Source organism: Barbus barbus (assembly GCF_936440315.1).
Source record: "Barbus barbus genome assembly, chromosome: 14".
In the NCBI taxonomy this organism is placed as follows: domain Eukaryota; kingdom Metazoa; phylum Chordata; class Actinopteri; order Cypriniformes; family Cyprinidae; genus Barbus; species Barbus barbus.
Window position 1 is genome coordinate 1,015,076 of NC_136742.1, and position 21,531 is coordinate 1,036,606.

The 21,531-nt window shown below is 39.7% G+C and overlaps 1 protein-coding gene across 1 annotated transcript; it reads left to right on the forward strand.

Moving 5' to 3' along the window:
• Positions 1–4,462: 4,462 nt before the first annotated feature.
• On the forward strand, positions 4,463–18,983 carry LOC306880088 (interferon-induced protein 44-like). The gene is made up of 7 exons (XM_079433383.1): positions 4,463–4,681; positions 6,112–6,145; positions 6,253–6,451; positions 15,923–16,069; positions 16,226–16,391; positions 16,675–16,775; positions 17,670–18,983. Exons 1-7 carry the CDS (start codon positions 4,651–4,653, stop codon positions 17,847–17,849), a joined length of 858 nt encoding a protein of 285 aa, XP_079289509.1. The 5' UTR covers positions 4,463–4,650; the 3' UTR covers positions 17,850–18,983.
• The last annotated feature ends 2,548 nt before the right edge of the window (positions 18,984–21,531 follow it).

Consider the following 21,531-nt stretch of genomic DNA (forward strand, 5'->3'; position numbering starts at 1 on the left):
CTTCTGACTCTAAAAATGTTTTTTCTCATGGCAATAACTTCCTTGAAGAGAATTGGGGATATGCAGGTTCTGTCTATCTCTCCATCCTGCTTAGACTTTGCCCCAGATATGGTGAAAGTTATTTTGCATCCACATCCTGATTACCTGCCTAAGGTTCCATTTTCGGCTGTACATCCGGTCATTCTAGAGGCCTTCTGCCCTCCACCGTTCACAACGCCGGAGCAGGAGAAATCTCATCTCATCCGTGCTCTTCAGGCTTACATCCACCGCACTAGCCAGTGGCTTAAGTCAGAGCAACTGTTCGTCTGTTATGGTGGTAGTAACAGAGGAGCAGCTGCCACCAAGCAGACCATGTCTCATTGGGTCAGGGATGCTATTGCTATTGCTCGCGGTCAAGCTTCGCCTATAGGTCTTAGGGCTCACTCCACCAGGGGGGTCGCCTCCTCTAGTGCTTTGGCAAGGGGTGCCCCCTTACAACAGGTTTGTGATGCGGCAGGTTGGTCCTCTCCGCACACATTCATAAGATTTTATAGTTTGGATGTTCATGCCACTCCGGGCTCTCATGTCCTTGAGTCAATGTCACAAGCTAATGTCTGAGGCCTTCTTGCATTCTTGTGGGCACACCTGCACAACCGTGGGGTCCAGACATTTCCAAGCACGGCGGCGTGGGTATTCTCGTTCCCAATGCGCTGAGCAGCATCGATTGTAGCTTTCGAAAGGGAACGTTTCCGGTTACTTAACTGTAACCTTGTTCCCCGAGAAAGCGGAACGAGATGCTGCGCTGCTTTGCCGTGCTGAAGATGTCCCAGGACTGCTCTTCAGACAAAATATCCTGATGATGCACCTGTGGCTCATCTATATTACCTCCGGGTCAATTCTATCGACGTGTTACACACAATATTCACAGCTGGTCACGACTAAAGGCGTTCCCAATGCGCTGAGCAGCGCAGCATCTCGTTCCGCTTTCTCAGGGAACAAGGTTACAGTTAAGTAACCGGAAACATTATACAGGTTTAAACTGGAAACCTGGTTTTTCAAAGTACACTGATTGACAGAAGGAATAAAAGGTTTGACCTAAATTAAATATTTGTTCATGTTATCAGCTCTGCAGAGGAAAGCTAGGCTAGTAATTTAAACATTTTAGTTAAATTAATGCAACAAATTAATGTTAATTCTGAATTGTTGATCATAAAGCCTGCATTTAGGAAATAACAATGATTACAGTAGGTAATATTGGTACAGGAAATTTGTATACTGTATATACTTTAAGCATAGAGTAAGCAGTGTGATAATGTAGTAATGCTATTACAAATAGCCAGTAAGACTCATTGTGCTATAACAAAGCATCTGCTTCCACTGAAGATACATCGTGCAAAGAATAGAGTTCTGTTTTGACAGTCAGAAAGAAAACCAAAAATAAAGCTGAACAGCCTCTCTCTGAGTAACCCAAAGGCAGCTGAAGATCCCCAAATTTGCTGAAAACATGCTACAGACACATATGTGATTCAATCATTCAGTTGAGTTTCCCCATACAGCAAAAAAATATATTTTCAAATATATTTCAAAATATACAAAAATGTCCAAAAAATATATTTGTTAAAATATATTTCAAAATATATTTACATACATATATTTTCTACTAATTTATTTTTGGCCATTTTTTGTTTACACTTAAAAAAAAAAAATTATGGTAAAAAAGTAAAATAAATATGCAAAAACTCGTAGAGAAATTCTCATTAAATGTTTTACAAAACAGATATTGCTTGAGTTATTCTGATGAAAAACCTTAACTTTAAAATAAAATGGGGAAAAAAAATAAATAAATAAAGTCAAATGACAGGCAGATAGACAGGCGGAGGATTATTAAACACTACCAGCTTCACACATTACTGACCAGATTAACCTGATTTCTTTCATACAAAAGTTCTTATTGAGAATTAACTAGCTTACATATTGAATTTTTACTGAAAATAATAAAGTTTGATATTACCATGATGGAGGTCAGTGTTTACTTTAGTTGGGCTATTGACTTGAGTTTTTATGTTAAGTTTTACGCTCTTTTATCAGCTGTAACTCTGTGTTTCTGAAGCACATTTGTTATGGAAGAAAGCAGACAAAGCTTTCATTGGAGGAAGTTGTTGTCTTCATGTAGTGGTTGTTTCATAGTGTGGTTTCTGGTTATTTAATATTTTGAAAGATTTTGTAAAGCTGTCGTGCAGGTTATTTCAGGCACACACAGACATCAAGAATCAGTGTATGAATCTCAACAATGCTGATCAAATATTCAGATAAACACATCAGCTCTGAACATCACAAAACAACCTATAGATTCTCAAAAAAAAAAAAACATTTGTTGAACGTCACAACTGTTGAGATTCATGTGCTGATTCTTAATGTCTCTATGCATCTAAAACTCACAGCTCAATATTTTTTTACAATATTTGTCATAACGTCACAAAAGTGCAGAATAATATATATATATATATATATATATATATAAACATACACACACACAATTGTTTAAAGAAGTTAACAAAACTAGCCTCTTAATGAGCTACTCTTAATGGCTTTAGCAGACGACACCACCAGCAATTAACAGCCTACATCATCTAACCTGTTTTTACTTTGTATTTGTTGCTTTATCAAATGTGCTTGAGAAACACGGAGTTAAAGCAACCAAAGATAAACTAACACTTTAATCAAGGGCCAAGAGCCCAACTAAAGCAAACATTAATTTCTATCATGGTGACACTTTACTATTTTCAATAAAACATCAACATCTGAAACTCTGTTAATTCTTAAAATGAACTTTTGTATTAAATAAAGTCAGACTGGTTTGTAATAAATGAAGATGCGTGCTGCTGCAAGTAATTTGAGTTTAAATACAGTTTTTCACTAAGTTAGGATATTTTACTTAAATTTTACAATTTTTGTTAGTTTTTTTTTTGGTTTGTTTTTTAAAAGTGTGAGAAATGCTGCCATTTGCACCATCTGGTGGTGATTTCATAAATTATAATTACCATTTATTTTTGTAATTTTACATAAATTTCTATTAAGTTTAAGAAAAAAGATAAATACTCTATAATTCTCATTTTTATACAGAAACACTATTATAATGATATAATACTTAAAATAACATCTAAATTGTTAATTTTACAGATGTTAGTAATGTTACAGTGTTTTGCATAACATTTAAAGTGACTTTATTTTGAAAATATATTAATATTTAAAATATTTATACTTGCAAAATATATTGTAAAAATAACATACCAAAAATTTGCCAAGAAATACATTTGCTAAAATATATTTACATATATATATTTTCTACTGATGTGTTTTTTTTTTATTTTTGAAAATATATTTCTACATTTAAAATATATTTTTGAAAATACAAAAATTGGCCAAAAACATATATTTGCTAAAATATATTTACGTAAATATATTTTAGCAAATATATTTTTGGCCACATATAAATACTTGTTTTTTTTTAAAAAGCATTTAAAAATATATTTTGACCTCTGTATATTTCGGTCCAAAAAATGCATTTTCTTGCCACAGTAAAATACATTTAGAAATATATTTTGGTATATGATGGTTGAAACTAAATATATTTACTATTTCAAACATATATTTCATTGAGCTTCACTGTTTGCAACATATGTAGCATATATTTCAATTATATTTTGGCCACAAAAAATATATTTCTTTGCCATTTGGGTGTCACGGTGCACACACGAGGGAGGACACAGGAACACGCAGACGAGGATATAACTTCAAATAATAACCTTTACTGGAGACATCCGGACAGGACCGGGCAAGGCAGCCATCAAACACCGGGGAGTAACGAGTAGACCAGACGAAATCAAACTGAACAGACAAGACTATAAATACACAGGTAAATCATAGATAATGAGACAAACACAGCTGGACAAGAATTAACTAATGATTACATTTAACGAGGACAGGAAACAAGCCAAATATGGACACAAGAGGCAGGAACACATGACACACACGACAATGGGTCTATTTAAAAGAGAACTGAAGCCACATGAGAAGTGGCCCACGGCTCAATGGTAAATGTGGATGTCGGAGGTGATGAAAAGGAGAAAAAAATCCTGTTCAAAATACATATGTAAATATTTTGTTACAAATATACATTTCTTATGGTTATTTGATGTGAACAAAACACATTTTCATAGAAAGGTCAAAAATATGTGAAAAGTGTATTTAAAAAAAAACCTTAATCATCTTAACACACAGTTATTCCATTTTGTAAGCTGTGTTTTGAGTTTGTCAATCTGTTACCTTGCCTTACAATTCTCTTTTAATTTCAATCCATTATATAATTTACCTTGAAAACAGAATCTGTCCAGATCTGTTTTTATTGTATGACATGGCACAAAGTATAGGTTATAGGCTACTTAGTCTAAACATTAACAAGGTGAAAGTGAAAGTTGGACCTGAGGTATAAATATAGCCTGAAATCAGCGATGCTGTCACAGCATGCCTGCACATCCCTAAGAGAAGAACACTAAATCTGTCTTGTTATTACTCTGTATTGAATTGAAGTCACCTTTGTTTTTAATTTACTGTTTGGTGTGGAATTTCCTAAATTCATAAGGAAAAAAGAAAGCAGGGAAGCAGAAAACAATGGGAGCATCAGAATCAACACCCTCACAAGGTAAGTATAATTTTAGAGCGGTTGTATTGTCTTTACATGTCTGCCAGCTGTGATAACATCATTTTGTGAGAGTTATGGCTGGACATGTGAAAGATCAATTGTGTGATTTTCTACTGCTATTCCAAAATGACAGGGTGATCACTTGTAAGACATTGAAACACAAATGTGCAAGTTGCATTTGCTTTTGAATTTGTCAACACATGAAATAATTGCAAATAAATGTACTGGGCAACGCTGGTGAAATAATGCTACCCTGTCATGATGCTCTGCTCATCTCATGATCTGATAATAATAGCTTTGTAGAAATTTAACTTATTTGGATAATTAAAAAAAAAAAATCAGTTAAATCTGATTCTGTTGCATATAACTGAATAAAAATAATACATTAATATTTAATATCAATATATATTCTGTCAAATTTCATTGTTTTACTTTTAATAAAATGTGGTTATTTTATTGGCTTGCATTTTTTTAGATTCAGTATTATTAAAATTGAGTTAAATTAAAAAGTCTTGCAAAATTATTTTATTATTATTTAATAAAATAATAAATAATTATTGAAAAGCTTTTTTCGGTTTCAGTTTTTGACCAAGTGCATCCTGAATTTTCGGTGTCGGCCCAAAATTTTCAATTCGTTGCATCCCTACTATATATATAAATAATTAGTAGTTTCAGGTTAAAACACGAACTTGATTAAGTAAAATATGTAGAAATTAAAGCTCAGCTCAGACTTAATCATATTTATAGTGAATTCTTTAAGTATTGAAAGTAATAGCAAAAAAACTACTTGAACTTTCGAACTTAGCTTTTAAATTAGCTTAATGGAATACTCGTTTACCAAAGTTCTGTTTTACCAGCACACGTCACGTTTTACCTCTTTGGTCAGTTCTTGGTATTTTGTTTTTTTGCTTGTTTTGTCCCTCTTCATTTGTTACCTTGTTTAATTAAATAATTAGTCTCACCAGTTCCTTGTTTTACCTCTCATTATGTTGTGTGTATTTATAGCCCTGTGTTTCAGTTCTTGGTTGTCAGTTGTATTTGTTATGATGATACCTCGCCTATCCTTGTGGGTGGTGTCTGTGTTGAACCACTTTTTTTATAATGTGCTTTTTTTGTTTTGTTTTGTTTTTGTTTTGTTGAATTGATACACCTAAATTCATAATCCCTATATTCTTTTTTACATATGTATAGTGTGCATGTTTATAGTAGAAAATGACAAAGCAAGAGACAAACATAAGACAAACACACAACATGCTTTTATGAAGTCTAAGATTGGTCAATATCTAATCTAAGACTATAATTTTGAAGGAAGACACATTTGAAATATTCCTTTGATTTTGGTTTTGAGTGAATACTGAATGGATTTTCCATTTCATATATTTTATTTTGCAGTAATCATAATCATAAATTATTTCCATCTCTATTAACAGAATTTGATAAGCCATGGAGGGAAACACCCTGGGAGTAAGTGGAAAATAATTTGTCTTTAAAAAAGAAAGATGATAATCTATTTGTACAAGCAAAAGTGTGTAGCTTCAACGTGGATTTCTAAAAGGACCCTTTTTCAACAGCAAGAAAGAACATTTGGAGACGAACCTCAGGGAGCTTAAGCTGAGCGATTCAAATGTTAAGTACATCAGGATCTTGCTAGCTGGAGAAGTTGGAGCAGGAAAGTCCAGCTTCATCAACTCAGTCAATAATATTTTTCAAAAAAGAATCACAACAGAAGCCCTTGCTGATTCTGTGTCTGGTACAAGTTTTACAAGAACAGTAAGTATATGAACCCATATGTTTTATTTTAAAATAAAATTGTTTACTAAATTATGTAGGCTACACACTCTACAAAGAAACATTTGAACCAAATGAACCTATTGAGGCAACACAATTGTATGACAAAGTATCTCACAAAAGAAATTCTCTCTGTTCGAGATGGTGCCGCAGATGGCAGCTACTGTGCATTGCTCTTCAGTGTTTGTACTGTTTTTGTTTGTTTTTCCTGTTTTTTGTTTTTCAAATACGATCAGTTTTACCAGGGATGACCTGCTGAACATTCGGCAGAACACACCACAAAATCTCGTTTTGCTGGACATTGTAGTTGGTGGAGTTGTAGCTCTGGTCAAACGCTTCAGGAGGACACGTAGGCAGGGGAAGCGAGTGGGAGCGCTCGTGAAGCTTAGTCAGCGCAGATTTCGAATGCCGTTGCCTAGCATCCATCTGGCGAATCTCCGCTCTCTGCTCAACAAAACGGACTCCTTCTGCTCTCCCGGACAGACAAGGATTTTTCTAACTCTGCTGCCCTGTGTTTCACGGAAATCTGGCTAAATGGCGACATACCGGACAGCGTACTACATCTGCCTAATTATCAACTGATCAGAGCAGATCACGACGCAGAATCAACGGGGAAATTGCACAGCAGCGGGATGTGCTTCTACATCAATGAGAGGTGGTGTACAGATGTAACTGTGTTAAAGAAGATGTGCTGTTCAGATCTAGAAGCGCTCTTCATTAACTGAAAGCCGTTCTATTCGCCGCGGGAGTTCTGCTCGTTCATTCTCGTGAGTGTCTACATTCCACCGCAAGCGCACGTGAGCACAGCTTTACAGAAACTCACTGATCTGATCACAGAGAGTGAGCAACAACACCCGGACTCTGTTATAATCATTCTCGGGGACTTTAATAAATCAAATCTCTCCCGCCAACTGCCAAAATACAGACAGCACATCACATGTCCCACCAGAGACAGTAATATACTGGATCACTGTTACACAACAATAAAGGACGCATATCACTCTGTCCCATGAGCAGCTTTAGGACTCTCTGATCACTGTTTGGTTCATCTTATTCCAACCTACAGGCAGAAACTTAAATCTGCAAAACCTGTATTAAGAACTGTTAAAAGATGGACTAATGAAACAGAGCGGGACTTACAAGCCTGTTTCTCTCTCACTGATTGGTCTGTCTTTGAAGCCGCTGCCATCGATCTGGACGAGCTCACAGAGACTGTAACATCTTATATCAGTTTCTGTGAGGATATGTGCATTCCTACCAGGACTCATCTAATCTACAACAATGACAAACCATGGTTCACTGCAAAACTCAGACAGCTCCATCAGGCCAAAGAAGATGCTTACAGAAAGGGGCATAAAGTCTTGTATAAACAGGCCAAATGCACACTAGAAAAGGATATCAGAGTGGCAAAGAGGAATTATTCTGACAAGCTAAGGAACAAATTCTCTTTTTTAAATTTAAATCTAATCATATCAAATTACAAATACCACCAAGTGTGGCAGATTTTCTTAATCTCAAAACCCCCAAATTAATGTCTAAAATATACAGGACACTTTCCAAAATAGATGAATCAGTATCACTTCCTATTGCAAAATGGGAGGCAGATCTAGCAGTAAACTGGGACCATAATTTCTGGTCTCAGATATGTTTAAAAACCTTTGAACTGATTAGAAATCCTGGTTTACAATTAATACAATACAAAATCCTGCATAGAGTGCACTACACAGGTCATCGGATGTTCAGGATGGGTCTTACAGCTTCTAACAACTGCTCACACTGTCAAGGCAATACACCTGACAATTACATCCACGCTCTATGGTTCTGTCCACCTGTTCAGAGGTACTGGTACAGGATTTGTGAAGATTTATCAAAGTGTCTTAAATGCTCTATTCCAGCCTCTCCTTCAGTCTGCTTGTTGGGCGACCTAGATGGTGTCACTACAGAAGGTAACACAATCCACATGGCTTTCACTGCCCTATGCATTGCTAAGAAGACTGTCCTCATGAACTGGAAAAATAAAAATAATCTTAATATCAACCAATATAGAAATCATTTGTGGGATTATATTAGTCTTGACACAGCTTCTGCTGCCACATTAGATCAATCTCTCTGGGCTCCTTTGATCAGCTCCATCACCTAGTGTGAGTGGGGGTCCCGATTCTGTCCGGCTGTGGTTTTTGCTGTTGGGGTGGCCATATGGGCTTGGGGCATCTGGGAGTTCCCTGGGGGTGGGTTTCTTGGGGGGTTCGGCGCTGGGGCTGCGATCTTGGCCTGGATGGGGTATTGGTGACTCTTGGGTGCTGTTTTTCTGGCGGCTGCATGCGGCGCTACTGGGGATGCCTGTGCCGGCGGACGTAGGTTGCCGGCCTGGCGGCTGCACTGTTCCAGGGTTGGTCCGGGGGGGGCTTGGGGTTCTGGGGGTGCTCTGCCTCCCGGTTGGGGTTACGGCTGGGCCTGGGGGGCTTGGGTCCTGGTTGGTGTGCCGCCGGGAGCATGGGTTGGTGCATGCGCTTGGGCCCGGCCCTGGTGTGGGGGTCTTCGACACATCGGTGCCTCCGCGGGGGGGATCCAATAGAGGCAGGGAAAACGGGCTTAACCTGGGTGTCTTATTGTCTTATGTAGTCTGGGAGTTGAATGAGTGATGGGGTGGGGTAGTTTTTCCTCTGCTGTGGGGTCTGGTGGGCCGCCCCGGGCTGCCATGGGCCCTGGTCTGGATGGGCCTGGGCCCCCCGCCCTGGGCAGATTTGGGGTAATGGGGGTGCCTATGGGGGTCAGCGGGGGAGCTGGCTCCAAAGGGGGGGGTATTTTGCCCCCTCTGATGCTTTCCTCCCCATCCCTAAGGCTTCACTTCTCCCGCTCCATCACACCAACACATAGGTAGGGTTTTGAGGTGCGGGTGTGTCGCTGGGATGCGGGGGAGGTGGTACTCCTCTGTCTCCTCGTGGCCACCTGCATCTCAATCACACATTACAGCTTAGACATTCTCATTACTTACTGTCACATGACACATACATATAGGGCCTTGGGGGTGGGCACACTGAATGGCATCCGGAGGGCGGTCTGTTCATTCAGCCTTCCCTCTGGTGCCAGTGCCCACTTCTCAATTTTAAGTTGCACATAGACATTGAGGGCTCTAGGGAGGGGACGAGCTGACACAAGCTTGTGGAGGGTGCCCCTCCCCTGTTTTAAAGCACCCCTGTTTTAAAGCACCTTAGAACAACACACACCAACACTACATTTGAGCGGGTGAGGTGAAGCATGGGGTCTTTTTTTTTTTTTTCTTTTATCTCACACCCCTGTTCTCTGTTCTCTGTCCGGGGGCTGTGAGAATGAGCTGGCCGCCCGGTCGGGGTCTGGGCTGGTGGTCTTCTCTGCTGCTGCGGGGACCGGGGTGGTCTTCCTGTCCCCACGCCAGAGCGAAGGGGGTTCAGCTCCGGGATCGGGCGCTGATTACCCCTCTGGGGGTGGTGGTGCCTGGATCTAGGAGTATAGAGTGCATATAGGGAGTGTGAGTGTGGGTACCATGTCCATTTTTGTGTGTCTACATGTGGAGCGAGGGTGAGAATATTCGTTGCGTGCATGAGGGTGGGAACGTATGCTTGTGTATATGTGTGCTTGTTCGTCTACGTCTATGTGTCAGGTCGGGCCTTAGACTCCACCTCACTCATCATCTCAGTCGACCCCCACCCCACCACCATGCCCTGTCGGTGGAGGATGCCGCCGGTGCGTTGGTGGTTTCTCGCGCCGGGGCAGGATGCTCGGGTGAGCGCTGGCCCACTCTCGGCGGTCGCTTGGCGGGGCCTGGCCCTACTGGCCTTGCTGGGCCCCGGTTGGGGGGTGGGGGGCCCTTGGATCTCCGGGCCCAGGGCTCGGTCTGCCCTGGTGTGGTCAGCTGCCGGCGGAGCCTGCGGGCTTGCCGCCACGGCACCCTGGGGTGTCTATACTGTGGCTGTCGGATGTCCCACCTTCGGGCTCTCCTCTGCCCTTTTCTGGGTGGGGGCCGCAGTTGTCCCTGCGGTGGTTCCCCTGGGGGTCCCGTGCCCTGGGGGGCCTCCGGATGTTTGGGGCCTGGGTCTCTTCCATGCCTGCTTCATGCCTTGCGGGATGGGGCTGTTGTTCCCCACACACACATTATTAAACATTTACATGGAGGAACCTTATGAACACAAGCACGCTCACACACACAGGTATACACTCAAGCATTCACATTGGTGTAAAAACGGGTGCTCACAGACACACATTGTTCTGATCTGCTGTTGCTTCAAAACTTATTTTGTAATATTAGTTATGCGTGTTGCTCAATAACATTTAACATTTAGAATTTATTGTGATTCATACAGATGTTGGTTGTTGCTGCAGTTTCTCTGATGTTGTGTCTTCTGTTGTGTCTTCTGTTGTTTTCGCTTTTTGTCAGCAGGTATCGAAGCAAATTGTCTGTTTTTTTTTTATTTTTATTTTTTTTTTTTCCCTCTCTCTCTCTATCCCCCATTCTCTTTTTTTTTTCTTCTCTCTCTCTCCCCCTTCTCTGTTGACTTTATCCACAATTTTTTTTTGTTTGTTTGTTTTGTTTTCTAATTCCTTTTTTTTTATTATTATTATTATTATTTTTATTATTATCATTATAATTATTATTATTATTATTATAATTTTTTTTTTTTATTATTATTATTTTTTTCTTTTTTTTTTCTTTCTCTCTCTTGTTTTCTCTGTCCCCTGGTCTTGTCGGTCATAGTATGGTTAAATAAAAGGGTATATAAAATTTAATTAATTAATTAATTAAAAAAAATAAATAAATAAAAATAAATATATAAAAAAAAAAAAAAAAAAAAAAAAAAAAAAAAAGGCTGTGAATGATGATAGCATAGCTACACATACGTACTGTCACGTGTTATCTGTGTTACTGACAGGCCGGGAAAAAAAAAAAAAAAAAAAAAAAGGAACAAATTCTCTTCCAGTGATCCTGCTTCAGTGTGGAAAGGTATGAAATATATCACCAGTTACAAGTCACCATCCCCCAGCGCTCTGGAGAATCAACAACTGGCAGACGATTTGCATGACTTTTACTGTAGGTTTGAAAAAGCAACCCACACCCGTCCTGAACACCTCTTCACACAACCATTAACACCTCCAGCAACCCCCCTTTCCCCCACACCTACAATGCAAATCAGTGAAGATCAAAAGAACAAAAGAATGAAAGCACCAGGCCCAGACGGTGTGTCACCAGCCTGTCTGAAATCCTGTGCTGACCAGCTGGCCCCCATCTTCACACAGATCTTCAACAGATCACTGGAGCTGTGTGAAGTCCCCTCATGCTTCAAACGCTCCACCATCATCCCCGTCCCAAAGAAACCCAAAATTACTGGACTTAATGACTACAGACCTATGGCTCTAACGTCTGTGGTCATGAAATCATTTGAAAGACTGGTTTTGGCTTATCTGAAGGACATGCAGTTTGCCTACAGATCAAACAGGTCTGAGGATGATGCTGTCAATATGGGACTGCACTTCATCCTGCAGCATCTGGACAGACCAGGGACTTATGTGAGGATCCTGTTTGTGGACTTCAGCTCCGCTTTCAACACCATCATCACGGAAACCCTTCAGAATAAACTGTCTCAGCTCTCTGTCCACACCTCCGTCTGTCAGTGGATCACCAGCTTCCTGACAGACAGCAGTTAGTAAAGCTTGGTAAATCCACATCCAGCACTCGTACCATCAGCACTGGAGCTCCTCAGGGCTGCGTACTCTCCCCACTGCTCTTCTCCCTCTGCACCAACGACTGCACATCTAAAGACCCCTCTGTCAATCTCCTGAAGTTTGCAGACGACACCACACTGATCGAGTCTGCTTACAGACAGGAAGTTGAGCAGCTGGCTGTCTGGTGCAGTCTTAACAATCTGGAGCTGAACGCGCTCAAAACTGTGGAGATGATCGTGGACTTCAGGAGAAACCCCCCTGCTCTCCCCCCACTCACCATCATGAACAGCACTGTGACTGCAGTGGATTCATTCAGATTCCTGGGCACCACCATCTCCCAGGACCTGAAGTGGGATATTCACATAGACTCTATTGTGAAAAAGGTCCAGCAGAGGTTGTACTTCCTTCTCCAGCTGAGGAAGTTCAACCTGCCACATGAGCTGCTGAAACAATTCTACTCTGCCATCATTGAATCCATCCTCTGCACTTCAATAACTGTCTGGTTCAACTCAGCTACCAAATCTGACCTCAGAAGACTACGGAGGGTAGTCTGGACTGCTGAGCGAATCATTGGTACAACCCTCCCCACCCTCCAAGAACTGTCCTCATCCAGAGTGAGCAAAAGGGCTGGTAAAATCACTCTGGACCCCTCACATCCAGCACACTCCCTCTTTGAACTGTTACCGTCTGGTCGATGCTACAGAGCTCTGAGCACCAGAACGACCAGACACAGGAACAGTTTCTTCGCTCAGTCAGTACATCTCATGAACACCTGGCAATAAAATGCAGAACACACAACTATTATTTATTCGCCACACTTGCTTACTTTTTTATCTATTTTATTTTTATTTATTTTTTTTCAAATTTGCACATATCGGACCTGTACACACATAATTGTCTGTATTATATATTGTGTTTTTGCTATTTTGTACATTGCCTATTTGGATATTTGTATTATTCTTTATTATCTGTGTTCTATCCTGTTGCTGTCTCTCTGGTGCACTGTGGAGCTTCTGTCACTACAACAAATTCATTGTATGTGTAAACATACTTGGCCAATAAAGCTCATTCTGATTCTGATTCTGAAAAGTGAGTACACCCCTCACATTTCAGCAAAAAGTTTGGTATATTTTCTCAAGGGACAATACCACACAAATATATATATTTAAAAAACTAATACTCTAATATATTTTAGATTAGTCAATGTGCAGCTTGTATAGAAGTACAAATTTACTGTCCTCTAAATATAACTCAACATATAGCCATTATTATCCAAATACCTGGCAACAAAAATGAGTACACCCTAAGTGAACATGTCAAAACTGTGTCCAAAGTGTCAATATTTTGTAGGGGCACCATTGTTATCTAGCACTGCCTTAATCCTCCTGGGCATGGAGTTCACCAAAGCTGCACAGGTTATTGCTGGCATCCTCTTCCACTCCTCCATAATGACATCACGGAACTGCTGGATGTTAGACACATGGTGCTTCTCTACCTTCCGCTTGAGGATGCCCCACAGGTGTTCAATAGGGTTCAGGTCTGGAGACATACTTGGCCACTTCACAGAGCCGGCGCCAGGGAACCTCCATCGGGGGGCACAAATCACGTTGTGTGTGTGGGGGGGAATTGCACAGAGCGTGCAATCTGTGATCGCGTGCAGTTGCTGACGCTCGCTAAAGCGTGCAATCGCTTTCTTATGTGCTTTCGCTTTCTAAATCGATCACGTTCAGCAAGGAGGGGAGAGGATGGAAAGTGTGGGGGGGGGCACAGTAACTCGTTTGGTGGCACAGTAACCCCCCCTTGGTGCCGGCCCTGCCACTCCATCACCTTCCCCTTCAGCTTCATCAGCAAGGCAGTGTCATCTTGGTGTTGTGTTTTGGGGTGGTTATTATGCTGGAAAAATGCTGTTCAGCACAGTTTCTGAAGGGAGGGCATCATCTTCTGCTTCAGAATGTCACAGTACATGTTGGAATCTATGTTTCCCTCAAGGAACCGCAGCTCCCCAGTACCAGCAGCACTCATGCAGCCCCAGACCATGATGCTGCCACAACCACCATGCTTGACTGTAGGCATGGCACAATGTTCTTGGTACTCCTCACCAGGGCGTCACCACACCAGTTTACCTAAGTCTCATCAGACCACAGGACATGGTTCCAGTAATTCATGCTCTTGGCCAAGTTGTCTTCAGCAAACTGTTTGCAGGCTTTTTTATGAGTCAGCTTCAGAAGAGGCTTCCTTCTGGGACGACGGCCATGCAAACTGACTCGTTACAGTGTATGGCGTATGGTCTGAGCACTGACAAGCTGACCTTCCACTTCTGCAACCTCTAAAGCAATGCTGGCAGCACTCATAAGTCAGTTTTTTGAAGCACAGCACAAGGACTCAACTTCTTTGAGCGACCCTTGTGAGGCCTGTTCCGAGTGAAACCCATCTTGGAAAACCTCTGTATGACCCTGGCCACTGTACTGTAATTCAGTTCCAAGCTGTTACCGAGCTTCTTATAGCCTAAGCCATCTTTGTGGAGAGCAACAATTCTAATTCTCAAATCCTCAGAGAGTTCTTTGCCATGAGGTGCCATGTTGAACATCCAGTGGTCAGTATGAGAGAATTGTACTCAAAGCACCAAATTTTGACTGCTCTAAAACAAGATACACAAATTTGTATGGTCCTGTCAAGCAGACAAAAACATGAACATGATGAATAGGACGTGGCTTTGCATGGTTAAAACGATGTAAATTAAATTCCACTGTCAAGCAGCTCTAAAAAGAAACGGAGTGTGTTAACTCAAAGGAGAATTAGACCAATTTGTTGTCAGAGGCTATTTACATGAACTCCACTCACCAATGCCTGGCTACGATAAACAGCACTGTAAAAGACACGTCTTTCTGTATAATCAGTGGCGCAGTGAGTAAAAGATGCGAAATGTGTGCTGTTGATGCGAGCGATCAGAGTTCCATTCTGGCTTTTGTCAAACTCGTGCAACTCCTTTTCCCATCACATATCAGATCAGAAAGGCATTTATTTTCAATGAAAAAATTAAGTAAATATTTGAGAAGTGGAGATTAAATGCCTCGTTAATAATACAGTGTGCTTAGCTGTAGTTAGGTTTTTGTCCCAATAAAGTGGTTCATCATTATGATAATTTTCACTCAATATGTTATTGCATACTGTTTTATTATGTATACAGTACTGAAGTACAAACATCTGCCACTTAACTACTATTTACACGCCTGTTGCTAAAGAAAATGCTGCTATTTTTGTGTAAACAGAATTTGTCATTATTTGCACTTAGTGTAACTAGAATATATCACTCTTTCCAATTAGTGTAACTGCCAAAAATAGCATTGCTCAGTTAAAGACAACACATTCAGTTCTGTCCATTAGCCTATGTAAAGTTCTTCATTTATGAAATTAGTTTAATTGGGCAATATAGCATTGTTTACTAATATGAAGCCTTATTAACAAGCCTTTGTAAAACATTTGTTTGTAAGGTAATAACCTTAACAGCTGTGCTGAATTCATGTTTGTGCTTGCATTTGACAAATAAGCATACTACTCATTTGTTGTTAAACATTTGTTGTATATTGTATACTGTTTAACACACTATTCTTTAAAAAAAATAGTAGGCAGTATGCACTGTGTACTGGGCAGTAAGCAGTAAGCAAGTATTCCATTTCAAACACAGCCTATGTGTCCATATCAAATGCATTTGAAATACTCAAGTTGTTTATTTTATTGTTCTGCATTTATTTATAGTACAGAACTTATTACATAAGAAATGGACAATCAGTTCTGCCTTTTGTCTTCAATGACATCATGGGCTTAGAATGTGGAGAGTCGCAGGGTGCAGATCCAGAAGACATTGTCAAATCCCTTGAGGGTCTCCTTAAGGAAGGATACAAGGTGAGGAGGAAAGTTTTGCCTATTAATTTACTCAGCTTTAAAGTGGCTTTGTGAAATTATTTAAATGTTATTCAAACAATGTATTGACACCGCATAATTATAAAATAATGCCTTTCCTCTCACCTCTTTGTTTTGCTCTTTTATTTTTACATTCAGTTCAATCCAACTGATTCTGCTAAAAATGACTCCTTCAGAAGTGAAACGAGCCCTGAGGATCTGACATACTGCCTGGTTTATGTCATAGCAGCTGACAAGATATCTATGATGAATGATGAAATCTTCAAAAAGATTAGATATATTAGACAGAAGGCCAGCAGTCTGGGTGAGTAACAGCAATACATTTGAATAATCTGTTAAAATATCCACATGATAAATGCGACTCACTAAAAGAAGACTCACTAAAGTGTTTTTTGTAAAATTCTAAAAACAATAATACATTTTTAAAAATCCAAAATTTAAATAATGGGTCAAAATGTAAATAATTTGTATTATTTTTATTATTTTAAGTTTTTGAAACTCTTCATGCCACACAAATCTAGCAAAATGAGGTAGAATGCAACATCACACAATGAATCAGTATTTAAATTTATGTTTCCATTTAACAGAAATTCCTCAGGCAGTCATCATGACGAGGGTGGACGAAGCATGCCCATGTGTCCAAAAAAACCTAAGAAAAATTTACACTAGTAAGAAGATAAAAGAGAAGGTAATTACAGGTCCTCTCTGTTCTCAGATATAGAATGTGGGGTCAGTCCTCTGGCTTTTGCTTGCAATTTTGTTTAATAGTCAAGGGCTTTACAACATAATAATAATACATGCATTATTTAAATTATTTTCTGCAAATCATTAGTCTGGCTAAGCCAAAAAATGACGATTGAGTTTTAATAATTGAAGCTGCTCTTTCCACTGACACACACAAGTAGATTTGTCACATGTTACGGGGCGAACAAGACGTGAGACGTGCAGATCCATTTGCAAGCTTTTATTCAGTGACGTGGTTACAAAACAAGCAAGGTTCATGCAATGGCAAACAGGTACAACACGGGCAAGACAAAGAGTAATCCTAGAGCAAGCGTGGGTCTATGATCGTCGAACAATATCCAACAGGGCAAGGCAGAGAGATAATCCAGGTACACGAGCAGTAGTCCAAGAGAGGTGCAAACAGAGTCCGAATGGCAAGGCAAAGGGTTAATCCAGGAAGCACGGGCAAGAATCAAAACACTAGAAAACAGGCAAGGCAAGGCAAGGCAAGACTATGACAACTAAGCGGGCTCCGTAGAGTAGCTCTCGCTAGGAGAGTGATATACGCTGTACAATACTCGGCGATCTGACTGAGGGAGTCCATGGTTTAAGTAAGGCGTGTGATGGGAATCAGCTGTGTGTGTGTTGTCAGTGCAATGGATGATGGGAATTGTAGTCCGGGGGTGACGCAACAGTAGCATAGTGCAAGAGTCGATGTGGTGAGCGAGTGACCTCTGGTGGTGAGCGAACGGAAGTTCATAGACCGGATTCACGACAGTCACAAATATATTTAATAGCATATTCTTTTTCATTTATTACAACCCCCAGAAATATTCAGCCCATGTTCTTCATTCTACAGATGCAGCAGTGCTCTAATTCAGTTGGTGTCCCTATGAGCCACATCTTCCCTGTGAAGAACTACCACGAGGAGATTGATACACAGAATGACATGGATGTGCTGATCCTGAGGGCTCTGGCGCAGATTGTGCACATAGCAGATGATCTACTGAACAGAAAAAAAAGTGATTCTGAAAAATGATTAAGTGAATCTGACACAATAGAGAAAGCATAGGCAATTGTGGGAAAGTGTATTCATGAATTTTAATTCTTTTCATGCTGTGTAATATATAACCATAGCTTTATACGCAAGGCTGAACTGACTCCTATGTTTCTGGTAAGAATAGATAAACCAGTACACTGTGCACCGGGAACTGGGAGGCATGCCAATGCTTGAGCAAACTTTGATCTCAGCCACGTCTCATCTGACACTTGACTAGTGAGCGACATTAATAAAAGATTCATCTCCACCCCGGATCTCCCGGTCTCTTCATTCATGATCCAACACAATCTTCACTTGATCAGCCTCATATCATGCAAATCTTGCATATTGATTTCAATCTGGACTGGACACATAGTATTTCTGTTACGAACATTTGCTGTTGTCTTATTTCCACCTTATTTTTCAACATGGGAGTAAGCTATTTTCTATGAATTAGCAAGACTTCTGAGTGATTAGCTGCTATAGGTAGGTACATAATAAAAGAATAACAAACTGCAGTAGGGATGGGAAGATTAAACATTTGTCAAAACATTTAACGATACAATGCATCGATAAAAAAAAAAAAGGTGTGCATTGCATTTGTATCGCGATGCATTGTTTCTAACATATTTGCATCGATTTATTTATATATAATTACTAGTGGATGCACTTTTATTGTTTTGAAAGTGACCAATAATCTGTGACCAATATTTTATATGTAGATTGATTTCTCCTCTCTTAAGTATTTCTCAAACGCGTTCTCCTAAGAAATCAAGCAGGGCTAAAGCGGTTCCATAAAAGACAAATTAAGTTCACACAATCTTACTAATTTGAGCACGTTTATTTTTAAGTAGCCCTTAATGTCGATCATGGATCAAATCGATCCGCCATGCAATATCACTGTGTGACACTACGCTGTTTGCACGAAAACAATATCAATAGACACTGGGGGGGACTTGTCCCAATACTTGATATTTTTGCTATATATTTTTTTTATGTATAACCCGTGCTGGCAAAATGAGTCTGCATGCGCACGGTATAATTTTGAGCTACAGATAAAAAAAACAAAAGTGAAGAATGTCAGTTTTGGTCGAATTTGTAGTTCACAAAACTGAGAATTAAACATCTACAATGAACTTTATTTGTACGTTTTCTGAGGGAGTACCTTTTCTCTGCTCACTTGACTGCTGCTGTTTCTCACCAAGAGCAGGTCTATTGTTGCAAAGCACAGCATTCCAGCTTTGTGAATATTTATGTGGAATTCTCCATGACATGAGTCCAAACCAGTGAAATGTGATTTTTAAACCCATGCTGATGAAAAAAGGATTGCACCACTGACTGACAATCACAAAGCGCGTAATGGCCCTTTCACACGTGGACGCATGCGCTGCGCTGGCCACCAAGTTCAGCGTAACCCTTCAGATACAAAGCGATTTGCGCAACGCTGACCAGAGCAAAGTAGGCAACGTTTTCAAAACTACTACTTTGAATGTAAATCTCTCGGTCTATGAGACAATTGTTCCTACACAGTAAAATCCCCAGTGTTAAATAAACACTGCTTCAGAGTGTATTTGGTCCCACTCCAAATAGTGTTAAAGTAACACTGAAGCGGTGTCAAAGTTGATGATATAGTTATGTGATTAATTAAGTGCTGATTGAGCATTAGTGAGGAACAGCTGCTGTTAACACGCAGAATAACTGAAGAAAAAGAGAAACACAAGAACTACAACTGACTTCAGCCACAACCTTTGATAAAATCACCTGAAATAAAAGACATTAAATCTGATTAAACAACTCCACAAACAGAATCACCAGCTTCACTCATGATTGACTTTATTTCTGTCAGATGAATACAGAAGCTCTTATTGAGAATTAACAGAGGATCAGATGTTGATGTTTTATTGGTTAAAAACAATGCCACCATCATGGAGATCAGTGTTTACTTTGGTTGGACTCTTGACCCTTGACTTGCTGTGTTAGATGTTTCTTTGCAACAGTGCATATGTTGCTGTAAAGCAGAGAAGTCAGTGCTTTACACTGAACACATAGTTGCTTCTATGTGATGTAGTGGTGGAAATTTTGATTCTTTCCAGAGACTCGTTCATTTTTCGTTCGTTCACCAAAATGATTCGTTCAGATTCGTTCACTAATTCGTTCAGTGACCATTTTTCCATATTACACAAATACGTCAGCATGTGCGGCAAAATGTGTTGTTCAACTAACGTATTTACTTGTTACAAAATAAAAACCGATTTGGCTTCATTAAAAAGTGTGCCCTTCTCATTAAATTAATAAAATAAGTCTAAATAAGTGATCAAAGTCATTACTCTTTTTATCTTTTAAATTACACTCTTTTCGGATGACCAATGCACAAGTGTTTTTTTATTTGTTTGCATACTAGGCTAGTTAACATTTAATTGTTTAGGCAGATATTTACACGTTCAAATCTGAGATTATGTTAAACGAGGAGTTATTCTGTATGTAAAATATGAATATAAACAAGCGTGCACAGTACGGATACCTGTGCTTTGCATCCGCTTTCTGCTGATTGATGAACTAGATTGACAGAATGGCCGACCTACCCGGTCAACGAACTGGGTATAGCTACCAGTTCGTTCAATTCGTTCACGAACGGGAGATCTCTCTCTCGTTCAGACTCAAAACAGAGCCATCTCGGTCAGTGATGCTATTATATTCGTTCGTTCGATCCAACCAATTACATGCCCCTTCTAAACCCGAGCTGAAATGCTATTTGCTGACGTGAGTCACGTGACGCAAATGAGATGGGATGACGTGACGCAAATAATCAATACTGCCATATTTTTTTATGTTTCACAGTTTTTAAACAAACAAAAGTGCATGACATGACTAACATAATGAAATATTTTTTTATTTAAAAGTATGTAACTGTTCAAACATAAAACAACAATAATATAAATAAAACAAAATGATAAAAAAAAAAAACAAAAAAAAAAAACAATAATATAAAAAAATAAAACAAAGAACCAGTTGTTCGAACGACGAACGTAATAATGAGACGAGATGCATGTATGTAACAGTTCATTTGACTCTTTCAAACTCAAAGCAACTCAATGAAGGGCGTATTCGTTCACTAGATTCAACAAATCACATGCTCCGTCCTCGTATCATACTCGAAGGCTATTGGCTCGAGGTTTAGTCATTCTTTGACAGATGAAACGGTCCAGAGCTACGCATGCGCGCAATAGCGGCGCGCTGCGGTGGAGGGAGGAATTTCAGTGAACGAGAAATATGAGTCAATGGATTACGTGAACGAGAATGATTCGTTCACCTAAAAGATTCGTTCAAAAAGAACGATTCGTTCACGAACGTAACATCACTAATGTGATGAGATAACCATTGTGAACTTGCCAGATTAAATTTTTATTGTTATTCTACCACCATTTATATATTTAGGATTTGCACAACTAACTCTGACACTACAGTATAAAAATAAAATGTTGCAGTCAACAGTTATCGTGAATGATTTTAAATCCATGTGCATAAAATGTTTTGAACAACTATAGTATATACACACACACACAGACATCAAGAATAAGCATATGAATCTCAACAATGGTGACAATCAACAAACCGCTTCACACTGCAATGCATGCTGGATAACACCATAGTAAAAACTCCCATCATGCTCTGCAGTATGAAT